The sequence below is a fragment of the Rattus norvegicus genome, chromosome 14 (assembly GCF_036323735.1).
Source record: "Rattus norvegicus strain BN/NHsdMcwi chromosome 14, GRCr8, whole genome shotgun sequence".
Lineage (NCBI taxonomy): Eukaryota > Metazoa > Chordata > Mammalia > Rodentia > Muridae > Rattus > Rattus norvegicus.
In genome coordinates this window covers 36,955,089-36,967,270 of record NC_086032.1, presented here as the reverse complement: position 1 = coordinate 36,967,270, position 12,182 = coordinate 36,955,089, and the positions used below count along the sequence as shown (strand labels likewise).

Sequence of the window (12,182 nt, the reverse complement as noted above, 5' to 3'; positions counted from 1 at the left end):
AAATAGATTTAACAGAGATATAGCTTTCAAAGCCAGTAAATAAACAAACAATAAACTTTCCAGCAAGCAGTTTTACTTGAAGTAATATATAGACAATGGTATTTAGAATCAAGTGAACGTTCACAGCTAAATCAAAAATTTAAAAATCTCTACTTCCAGATATAGTTTCAAATTCACAGATGGGAACAAAAATCAGCATAAGGCACCCTGTTAGGAGACCACTGCATTGTTTCATACCTAACATAAAGACGATCTCCCCAAAATGATAATGGACGAGGCAGGTATTAGAAAGACACGAAGCACTGGGATTTGTGAACATTGTTGAGGAGGAGGAAGCAGAAAGATTGTGAAAGCCAAAGAATCAAAGACTTTGCTGTGAGATTGTGTCTCTTAGTAATAACTGAAGCTAAGCCCATAATGTCTTACCATCATGGCTGCCCAAACTAAACTAGGACGATACTGACAGATGCAGCAAACTGGAAGAGGGAAACCTCAGGAGGACTCAACCCTACACAAAGAACCGTCAGCAAGTGAGGAAAGTGAGGAGTAGAAGGGAAGAGCACACTAACTTCTTTTTCAGTGCCAAGTACACAGCCCTGAACACACGTGCACACATACGTCATATTATAGAAATATAACTGAAAAAGTTATATTTAGGAATATACATACTCATTCACATACATATGTGCCCAAGAGCAATTAGCCAAAGCAGGTCCATGAATTTGAAGAGGAGTGTAGACAGGTTTATGGAAAGGTTTTGGAGAGGTGAAGGAGACAGGAGGAATGTTGTAGTTATGATTTCAAATATTAAGAAATGAAAAATTAAGAAAATATATGGGGGTTTCAGGGAGGGAACAGTGCCAGCAATTTCCTAACAGGGTGTCTAGTTTTATACAAAACAATTTCAAGTCACCAAACAACAAGGTAAACTATTTCACATGAGCATTCCTATGACTTTATTTTATCTTTCAAGAATTAAATTCTCCTCATTTCTTGTCATTTGCTTCTGATTCTTTTGTTTGTTTTCTTTTTCCATTTTTATTGAGTATTTTCTTTATCTACATTTCAAATATTATCCACTTTCCCAGTTTCCCTCCAGAAACCCCCTATCCCAAATCCCAGCCCCTGCATCTATGAGGGTACTCCCCCACCCACCCACTCGCTCCCTCCCACCTCCCCACCCTGGCATTCCCCTACATTGGGGCATTAAACCTTCACAGGACCAAAGGCCTTTCTTCCCATTGATACCCCTACTAGGTCATCCTCTGCTACATATGCAGCTGCAGCCATGGGTCCCTCCATGTGTATGTACTCTTTGGTTGGTCGTTTAGTCCCTGGATGTTCTGGGGTGGGTAGGGAGGACGGCATTGTCTGGTTGGTTGATATTGTTCTTCCTATGGGTTGCAAACCCCTTCAGCTCCTTCAGTCCTTTCTCTAACTCCTCCATTGGAGGAGGACTGGAACCCAGTTCTCAGCCCAATGATTGGCTGCTAGCATCTGCCTCTGTATTTGTCAGATTCTAGCAGAGTCTCTCAGGAGATATCTATATTCGGCTCCTGTCAGCATAAACCTCTTGGCATCGCCAGTACTGACTGGGTTTGGTGACTGCGTGTGGGATGAATTCCCATGTGTAGCTGTCTCTAATCCATACTTTGTCTCAGAATTTCGTTCTGTGAGTATTTTGTTCCCCCTTCTAAGAAGTACTGAAGCGCTCTCACTTTGGCCTTTCTTCTCCTTGAGCTTCATGTGGTCTGTAAATTGTATCTTGGGTATTTCAAACTTTTGGACTAATATTCACTTATCAGTGAGGGCATACTATGTGTGTTCTTTTATGATTGGGTTACCTCACTCAGGAGGTCAGACAATGCCGTCTCCCCACCCCCCAGAACATCCAGGGACTAAACGACCAAGAGTACATACACATGGAGGGACCTATGGCTGCAGCTGTATATGTAGCAGAGGATGGCCTTGTAGGGGTATCAATGGGAAGAAAGGCCTCCTTTCTAGTTCCATCCATTTACCTAAGAATTTCATGAAGTCATTATTTATAATAGCTGAGTAGCATTCCATTGTGTAAATGTACCGAATTTTCTGTATCCATTCCTCTGTTGAAGGACATCTGGGCTCTTTCCATCTTCTGGCTATTATAAATAAGTGCATCTAATTCTTAATCCTTGTGAATATAATTTGTGTTGAAAATACTGTATATTTTAATGTATTTTGGAGACAAATACTCATTAGTAAAAATGACAGATCATAGCCTGTCATAAAGCCATCCCCTGTCTCCAAATTTTTTTCCTCAGCACCTTGCTTCTATATTTTTGTGGTAGAAACATTGAATATCTGTCCTCTTTACAAATTATTAACAATATGCACCAGGTGGTCAGTAACTCCCCAGAATTACTTACTTTGCATGGCTAAAATTGTTAAGTTGACCTTTTAGAAATATCCCCCTTCATATCAGCATTTGTCAATATATTTCTTAAAACAAACAAACAAAAGCCTTCCTCTTTGATTCATACCATTGTTCGAGATCTTACTATAACTATTCTACTTTTGCTTGTTTTACTGATAAAATGGCACCCAGGGCCTTTTTAAAAATTTATAGAACAGAAAAGGCCTATAAATTCTGGGCTTTGATACTGAATAACTATATGAGCAAGAAAATATATTTATTAATGTACTTAAATGCATTATATTTACATATTTCCCATTAGGAAAATTGAGATGGCGACAGTACTATTTCCACTGTGGTTTATCAGAATTTAATACAAGGGAGTGATTGGAAATAATCCCTGTAAGATGGTATAAACTACTATACTCTAGATATTGTTTTAAAAAATAACAGTGTGCCTTGCACAAAGGCACACCTAGAAGTCCAGCACTCCATAGACTGAGAATGAAGGCAATCCTGGGCTATCTAGCAAGTTTCAAGACAACCTGGGGTATATCCTGACATTCCGTAACAAAAGGAGAGGTGGGGAATCACTATCGAAACCTAACCTCCAATGTGGTAACATTAGGAACTAGTCTTTGGTAGGTGGTTAGAGAAGGAGGAGGGTAAAGTACAGCATCACAGTTTGTATGGAACAATCTACCTTGGGAAACCTTGCCTGTTTGTGCCCCATGTAAGGACTCTATGAGAAACAACCAGTCCATGTACCAGGGAAAAACTCTCGGCAAACACTGCATCCTCTGGCATCTGACTTTGATCTTTCCAGATCCTAGACTTGAGAAACAAACTTCTATTTGTTTATATGAGTACCAAGTTTGTGATATTTTGGTACAACATTATAAGAACATTAAGATAGCGACCATTAATTTTTTTCCTGGTAAAAATTGTGTGTGGAAGGAACATCATTTTGAAACAAGGTGCGAGTAGCCAATTTTATTGTTAGATGAGAAGCTAAATCTTTCACATTTCATAATTCATATTTCAAAATTCGAAAACCACCAGTATAGCCTCCCACCCACTTGTTTGACAATTTTAATGTGTACTCTAAATATACTTTGCAAGTATTCTTTTGGTTTTGCTTTTGCTTTGAGTGGAAATGACACCATAAATTCGGGCAATATTAAAGCAGTTTTTTGAAAAGCACCACCAAATCAGAGGCAGACATTTTGCTCATATTTTGTTGAAAATGGTTTTTAATATATTTAATTATTGGCTTTTGTTTCTAAGTAAGAATAATCTATTCATTCCTCCTGTCTCACCAACTCAGAGTTTATTTTAAACTGAAGTAAGATTATAAATACATCGGCTCTATTTCTGGGAAAAAAAATTTTCCCCTGAACACACTGAATATTTCAATGAAAGCGATAGTATAAAACTACTGCTGATCCTAAGAGCACATTGACTTTTGCCATTAAGAATCTTACAAGGAGAGAGCAGGGGACTTAGCTCACTTGGCAAAGTTCTTGCCATAAAAATCTAAGTTGAAACCACAATAAAAACAAAACGAAACCCTGATGAGGTAAGAGGCTTGTAATACCAGACTGGCATGGTATTACAAGATGGGAGGATCCTGTGACTCAGTAACCTGTCTGCCTATCTTACTCAGAAAGCCAGGGGAGTGGTAAATTATGAGATGGGTGGCCCTGAGTAATGACTCTCTTTGATTCTCCTCTTCATATGCACACCCATATCTCCATACACATGTATACACACATGTATGAACAAAAATACACACACACACACACATATGTGCATGCCACCTCACCCACCTGTAATAGATTTGATAGTCTCACTGGATACAGTCTGGCCAATTAGATCATACTGAACTAAGCTCGAGGACTCCTTTGGTACCTCCACTGACTTCTCAGGGCCTTTGGTCCAGGTGTAGATCATCTCACTCTTGGGATATGCATCTAAATAAGAGAAGAGAGTGTGCTTACAGCCAGAACCCCTCCTTTGTCAATAATAAAAATCAACAATGTGACAAATGCTCAAACAATAAAAACATGGAAAAAAAATAATCATCATGATTTTTTTCGGAGAGATGGCTCAGCCGTTAAAGGCTAGGCTCTCAACCAAAAATATAAGATTTTTTTCAAACATGTTTTATAATTAGGAAACTGTCATTCTTAAACAAATTACAGGTTGTATTGTTCTTATGTCTGATGAGGTCATGTTTTTATTCCGATAAGGCAGATAGCTTGGAAAGCAGATGAAGCAAACCTCCTAAAGTGTAGCCAACTCCTACATCTTGCAGTCCTTGCCTATCTGTCCTTAAGAAAACCTGACTTCTTTCATCCCATACAGTTCTGTCCTCTAGAAATGGACCATAACACTGCCTCCAGTAACACAAACAGGACCAAAACAAACTTTCCTCGTGAGAGAGTTCTCCAGGGGTCACCTCTTCTACATTCTGCTTCTGGCCAGTGCTGGCCATTTGAGAACCATTCTACAGAGTTCAGAATATGCTGGCTGCTAGCTCTCCAGGGTAGAGAGTTACACAACCAGTCCCAGTCCCATTTGAATCCTGCAATTAAGGCACTTTCTCGTCTATCTTCAAAGAGCCCTCCCCAGTGGCAATTCAAGTACATTTTCTCTTATTCCCTGTTCCGAGCAAATGGAGACCAGCTGCTTGCATACCACTCTACCCAGAACAGAGAGCTCAGTTCCTGCACAAATAAGTTCAAAGGAACCAGGGCGAATTATGTGTCACCCTCTCCTACAAACATCCTTAAAAATGGCTGGAATGCAGGAGGTCCTTGGTGAACTTGTTTAATCCTACAAAAGGAAGCCATACCCAGAGAGATTTTTCCTTAGAGATGACCTTGAAAAACAAACTGTGAGCCTTGAGTCATCCAGCTCCATATCACACAGCACATCAGCACTTAACTCTAAAGTGTATTCACAGTTTATAGATTTAAACTCTTGCAGACTATATTCTTACTTAGGACTTTTTTTTTTGCATTGGAAATCATCTATTCTTATTTTGACAGAATAGTCTTTTTCTTGAATTATCTTTCAGAGTCCTCTTATTTTAAGCTTAATTTAATCAAGGTTTTTTTTTTCTCTTTCAAAAAAATTAAGAATTAACTTACTCAGAAAAAAAAATCACTTTCTTGTGTGGCATACCTCCTTTCCTTTAAACTCTTAGTCTGAAAAACCAAAATTCTTTCCAATATGTGCTCCCTTAGTCATATACAAAGCCTGAGAGAAGAGCAGCTTCGCTGTAGTCAGTGGAAGAATATGCCTCAAATGAGAACCAGAGAGGTCTTGGGAGGAGACTGTCTCAGGTAGCAACAATCTTTTGTAGGATTCGAATCATTACAGTAAAAAATGGAATTTTAATTCTGACCCCGGGAAAATCACTCTCTCTTGTCTATGTGTTTCTCCCGTTTCTATCTTGTCTCATTACATCATTGGTCAGAGAGCAAATGGCTTTCTCTAGCCTCAAGTTAGCCCACTGAGTATTGTGATTACGAGGGTTATAAAAAGAGTGGTGACTGCCGATTCTCATTTAGTCAAGCAATGAGCAATGGGAACAGCAGGCACTGGTTTCACAATCAGTGAAACGAAGACTCTGGAGCGATAGTAAAAGCTGGTGTCTATTTTTGGTAGGTTCTGATTGAATCGAATGTTGGAAGCAGACCTTACAAGAGCAATCGCATTTTGTTGCCATCTCAGGGAAAGGAGCCTGAGGAAAGGAACCGCTTATTCTTTACCACCCACTCATGTCCCCCTCGTGCCTTCCTCTCGCCTAAGTGTTCCAAACACATCAGTTCCACATTTGCTCCTTTTGTGCCTATCCCACTGCCATCTTTGATTGCACAACAGCAGCAGGCACCTCTCCCGTACTCTACTCCAAGATCTCTTTAGGCCATTCTTCCCAGAAAAAGCTGTCAAGGAGGCCACGGCCTTTTCTGAGAACTTTCAAAACCTTCCCCAGTTTCAGCTCTGAGATGGAATCGCACTCCTTAACGTAGTCAACGGCTATAACAGTCGCTGAAGTTTTTCACTTCCCACCTCAACTAGAGACTTGTCATAGCTCAGTTACTGAGTCACTAACAGCGCTACCTAGGACTCAAGTTGTTTCAGGAAAGTATAAACCTTTCTTCACCCTTTGATGCTGCTGAAATTATTAAATCATACCCTTCACAGTGAAGTTCCTGTGCTGATACCTCTGACAAACTGTCCCCGAAACCCTCAGTTCCAAACGTATCCACAGACTTATCAGTTATGACCACTCTTCCATAGCTACCTGCTTCAAAAAAGCGACTTCGGTGTAATAAAACATTATTAGTTTCCTAAAACTTGAGCCTTGCATAACTTTTTTCATGGTGAAGGATTTAAATGCTGGGTAATTAAGATTGCACTCATATACAAATACAAGGTTAAACACCACAATCTGGCATTCAAACAACACTGACTATAACTTACAACTCCCAAATTTCAAAGGGCAGGCATGACCGTCCATAGGAAAATCCACCAGTCTCATGGGACACTCCGCACTTATGGTGAGTCTATTATGAAAAAATGCAAGGAAGTGAAATCAACCTTTTTTAAAGAAAACTAATATTACATATTGCAAAAACAAAGAGATAGAAAGCAAGAAGGAAGAAAGGAAGATGGGTACAGGAAGGAGGAGAGAACTAGGGGTGAAGAATAAAAAGAAAAGTCTGTTACCTCATTGTGTATAAAATAGTGCCATTTCTCATAATTCTAAAAAGTTTATTTGGAGCTGTCATGTTATGGGAGACAGATTTCTTTCCATTCCTGAAGAAAGTATCAGGGGTCCAAACTTTGGTGACCATCATATTGTTCAACCTCAGGATTTCAATGGGGCCATCATATTTCAGTCTTTTGTCAATCCATGTCTGTCTGAAGAACACATCCATTGTGTATTCCTAGGGAAATTAGTTTGTGACGTAGTCAAGTCAGAGTTGACTACATATACTTGTATGCAAAAAGGGAGAGGCTAGTCTCTAGCCTCTCCCAATCATAAAAAACTACACCAGAAGAAACTACCAGAAGCAGAGAGGATCTTGATCCAAGAGAACAGATTCTCAGAAACTGTACTGTGTAACAAGCACCTTGATCCCTTCAGCCTCTGCATTAACAAGAAGTAAAACATCATATATATCAGTCACTGAGGACTAATTACTGCAATTAAATCCGAACTGCCAACACCAGGTAATTATGGCTGTGCATTACTTTACATCAGAGAGGAAAATCACTTAACATGTAACGAGTCCTGTTACATAATTGATCATAAAATTACAGGTATTTCTTTAAGATGAAGCCAATTTTCTTTTTAAAAAATAAATTTTGTTTTCATGGGTATATTAAAAATTATCCAAAGAACCCAGGGCTTCAATACATTAGGAGTCCTAACATTAAGGAAAACTGTAAAGTAGATTCGTCATTACTTACTAAGTATATTCAATGTAAGCACCACTGAAGGGATGGAGACTCCTGACCATCACTGGTCCTTTTGACCTCTTTAAACAGAGAGGGAGGAGTAGAAGCAGAGGGTGGGAAGTGATCGACTGGGCCAGTGAGGAAGATAACAGGGGAGTTAGAAGTACACTGCTCTGCACAATTAATTCTCATCTAAACTACTGGGATTTCTCATTGTCTCCTCCTTGGTAGTTTCAATAGACCACCTGGCTGTGAAAACAGGTCAAGGAAAGGCCTCTTTACTGAGAAAGAGTCCACCTCAATAGATGCTCAAACTTATAGCTTTGGGATGCAGATGGGAAATCTTGGCTCCTCATAGACTTTTAATCAAGCATTGGTTTCATGTGATTGACAATATAATAAATATGAATTGCCTCTTTTCTGGCTTATTATCCTTCAAACCCCAGATACCTACCATTTCAACATCAGAAACGGGTCCAAAGCTGGTGACATATATATCAGTTTTCACCTCTGTAACAGGACCTAGTAGGTATGAAGTAAATAGGTGTGAAAAAATAATTACCAACATTATAGCCTTGGAGGATTAGATAATTAAAAAGTGAATGCAGATAAGATATGTCATGTTTTTGCATGCATTTTGACTTTCCAGTGAGATACCAAACCTCCTTTTAAAAAAAAAGTGTAAAGTTTAGTTTAAAATGCAACCAAATCAATCCAAAAGAAAAAGAAAGAGAAAGAAAAACAGCGTTTGCTTAACAGGCAAATAGACGCCCAATTACTTACCAAGAATGTGTATCTACAAAGCTATATCACCCCCGGGCACTATTACGACAGGCAGCGCAGACATACCAAAGCTTTTAGCCTGTGTGATTTTTTTCTTAGAGTCCACCATCTGATTGGCCTCTAGAAAGAAGTGAGCTGTTCAGAGCAAGAAACAGCAGGTTGCAGGCGTGAAGAGAAGCAGCAACACTGGGCTGAGACGTGGCAGTTGAAAGCAGTGTGTCTTTGGGGAGCTGAGGATGCTCATAAATAACTTCCGAAATGATTAATGTCACCTTTAACAATAGGCACACCATCCACCATCCACCATCCACCGGTGATTGGGATCCAAGACAAGGTCTTCTGTCAGTTACAACCACTCAGGCTGTGCCACCTGTGGGCTTCGAGATCTTCAGCGAGTTCCTTAAAGGCACCATTGCTGGCCCATACCTGCCTGGCGGAATGCTTACAGCAATCAAACAGAATGCTCAGTGTAGTATCTCACTCGCGCAAGCTCATTCCATACCAGTTCCCCTCAGCCGCTACTGATGCTTCACTATCTAAGTAAATCTTGATCACGTGCAAGGACGTGAATGCTTAGCTCAGAGGGAAAGGTAGAGCCAGCATGCCAATATTGCTGACACAGAAAATAAACAAAAGAATACTGCCACTCTATGGATTTAAAAATACGTTTTAAACCTGGGAGGTTTTGTAGTTCAGAATCTAACTCATAGTCCTTTCCAATTGGACACATTTAGTCCCAATCTTCAAGTACAAAGATTTTAGCAAGTATTAAACATATTAGCTATAAATTGTGACAGTAGCTATTATAGACAATTCAGCTTCTTTTTTTACCACCAATAAAAATATATGAAGTGTTGCTCTCCTGAACACCGTTTCTTTAAATGATGGTTTATGATGCCGACTGGCTAGGTAACTGGTTATTATATCATCTGCAATTAAAAGTAGAATATCACTCGAATACTGGTTGGGAAATTGGAATAATGGGGGGGGGGGGGCAAAGAGCAATGGTGGCTCTTAAAGCTCTAGGTCTCAAGTCAGCCTAATAAAATGAATCTATTTCTTCCCTCTACAGACTGAGCACTAGGCCACAGAACAGGAGATCTAAGGGGAATGAGAAAATTATTTACGGAATAAGTGTCCTAAGGAACACACAGCTTTTGGAGGTACAATGAGAACAAAAGTGCGGCATAGCGCATGATTTTATTTTTACATCATATGCAGTGGAAAGGGTAGAAGTTAATTAAGCTTCCGTTTGAATGAGAAACTGGAATCAACAACAATCAACAGTAATAAATAAGCTCATTAAACTCGAATGTGTCAAGAAACGGGTAATCCAGGAAGCAAGTAATTTATAACTTTTGAACCACAGAAGACTGAAATCTCACTCAAATTGGCTCAGAACCACTGTCATTTCCTTAGCAACAATGACAAAGTTATCAAAAGGCAAAAATCCCGTCCTTGCAAAGGGACTGGGGGCTTGGGGGGGTGGCTCACACAAACAATTGAAGTTGACAAAATCCAGACAGATGTCTACTTTACCAACTTTAGTAAAGTGAAAGTTATTTCAAGGATAGATTTAACATAGCATTGCTCAAACATCAGCAGAGAGCCATCTGCACAGGTTGGTTAAGTACAGATTGTTGGACAAAACCCCTGCTGACGTAATAGGAACAAGATTGGACCTGACAATTTGCAAATTTTTAAAGATACTGTTCAGTTTACTTTCACTTACAAACATCCACTTAGGCTGCTTCCTATACTCTATTTATAAGAGTTTCCTATGAAATACATCACAGGTGTGCAAAGACAGTGAGTGTGGCAGGGGCATTCAGGAGAACAGGTACAATGTTTGGGGGGATTTTTTTCCTTACTAACATATTGTTGGTTGTGTGAACTTATGTTAACCCTGTGGCTGTAATCATCCCAAGATAATAAAATACATTTATAAATTCTTATCTCCCTAATTTCTACTATTTTTGCAATAGTTCCAAAACACTGCTCTACACTCAGAATTATAATCTCGGTTTTGGTGTGTGACATTATCTGACATTTGCTTATTTGATTATGCTGCACTCTGAGATCGAGTGAGATTCTAAATGCATGTGACGGGTAAAGAGATATTTTAAGACATCCACTCAATACATTTTTTGCATGAGCAGCAGCTACATCCCAGGTTCTAGAGGAGTTCCCTGCTTCAGGAACTCACCCCGCTGTGGTGGAAGAGTCAGAGGTTAAGCAGTAAAGCAATAGTGAGCGGACAGAGAGCCATTATGGCGGAATGGAGTGCAGGCAGGTAGGAAAAGCAGGGGCATGGAAAGCAAGGTTAGGGTTGTGCTCAGAACTGCTTCTTCAAAACGCTGAAGTTCAGAGAAGTCCTGGAGTATATATATGAACTGGGAAGAACTGGGACAACATCAAGCAAAAAAAGGTATTAGTGTTTTCAAGGACTAACAAAGAGACCAGTGGGACAAAGAAGAGTAGGACACTGAAAAGAAATTGAAGCCACCAAGAAATAAAACCAGCATGTGTTGTATACAGTAGCGCACAGCAAGTGAACGAAGATACAATGAGCAAAGAAATAACTATTTATTTAAACTCTATTGTTTTTCTTTTTTTTTCAGAGCTGGGGACCGAACCCAGGGACTTGCGCTTGCTAGGCAAGCGCTCTACCACTGAGCTAAATCCCCAACCCCTTAAATTCTATTTTTATGCCAGAAAAATGCTAGATTCCTTTTATATGATATTTTAATCTTTATTCAATGCTCCAGAACAGCTATCATCACTATGAGAACTGTATAGATCTAGAAACTGGGTTTTCAGAGGCTAGTGGCCAAAATATACAAAGAACTCACAAAGCTAGACTGTAGGGAGACAAATAACCCTATTAAAAAATGGGGTTCAGAGCTAAACAAAGAATTCACAGCTGAGGAATGCCAAATGGCTGAGAAACACCTAAAGAAATGTTCAACATCTTTAGTCATAAGGGAAATGCAAATCAAAACAACCCTGAGATTTCACCTCACACCAGTGAGAATGGCTAAGATCAAAAACTCAGGTGACAGCAGATGCTGGCGAGGATGTGGAGAAAGAGGAACACTCCTCCATTGTTGGTGGGATTGCAGACTGGTAAAACCACTCTGGAAATCAGTCTGGAGGTTCCTCAGAAAATTGGACATTGCACTACCTGAGGACCCAGCTACACCTCTCTTGGGCATATACCCAAAAGATGCTCCAACATACAACAAAGACACGTGCTCCACTATGTTCATCGCAGCCTTATTTATAATAGCCAGAAGTTGGAAAGAACCCAGATGCCCTTCAACAGAGGAATGGATACAGAAAATGTGGTACATCTACACAGTGGAATACTATTCAGCTATCAAAAACAATAACTTTATGAAATTCATAGGCAAATGGATGGAACTGGAAAATATCATCCTGAGTGAGGTAACCCAATCACAGAAAAACACACATGGTATGCACTCATTGATAAGTGGATATTAGCCCAAATGCTTGAATTACTCTAGAT

At 39.6% G+C, this 12,182-nt stretch overlaps 1 protein-coding gene across 5 annotated transcripts in view; it reads right to left on the bottom strand.

Annotated features, from left to right (window-relative positions):
- Gabra4 (gamma-aminobutyric acid type A receptor subunit alpha 4) overlaps positions 1 to 12,182 on the bottom strand; it is a 76,906-nt gene that overhangs the window by 54,382 nt on the left and 10,342 nt on the right. For all 5 annotated transcript variants that reach the window (XR_010057344.1, NM_080587.3, XM_039091568.2 and 2 more), the window contains exons 3-6: positions 8,325 to 8,392; positions 7,136 to 7,356; positions 6,890 to 6,972; positions 4,225 to 4,368 (exon numbers count right to left, since the gene is read on the bottom strand). Coding sequence is in view for 4 of the 5 variants with exons in the window: in NM_080587.3 (NP_542154.3) it covers positions 4,225 to 4,368; positions 6,890 to 6,972; positions 7,136 to 7,356; positions 8,325 to 8,392 (516 nt within the window). In the remaining variant the exon portion in view is untranslated. The remainder of the gene's footprint in view (positions 1 to 4,224; positions 4,369 to 6,889; positions 6,973 to 7,135; positions 7,357 to 8,324; positions 8,393 to 12,182) is intronic.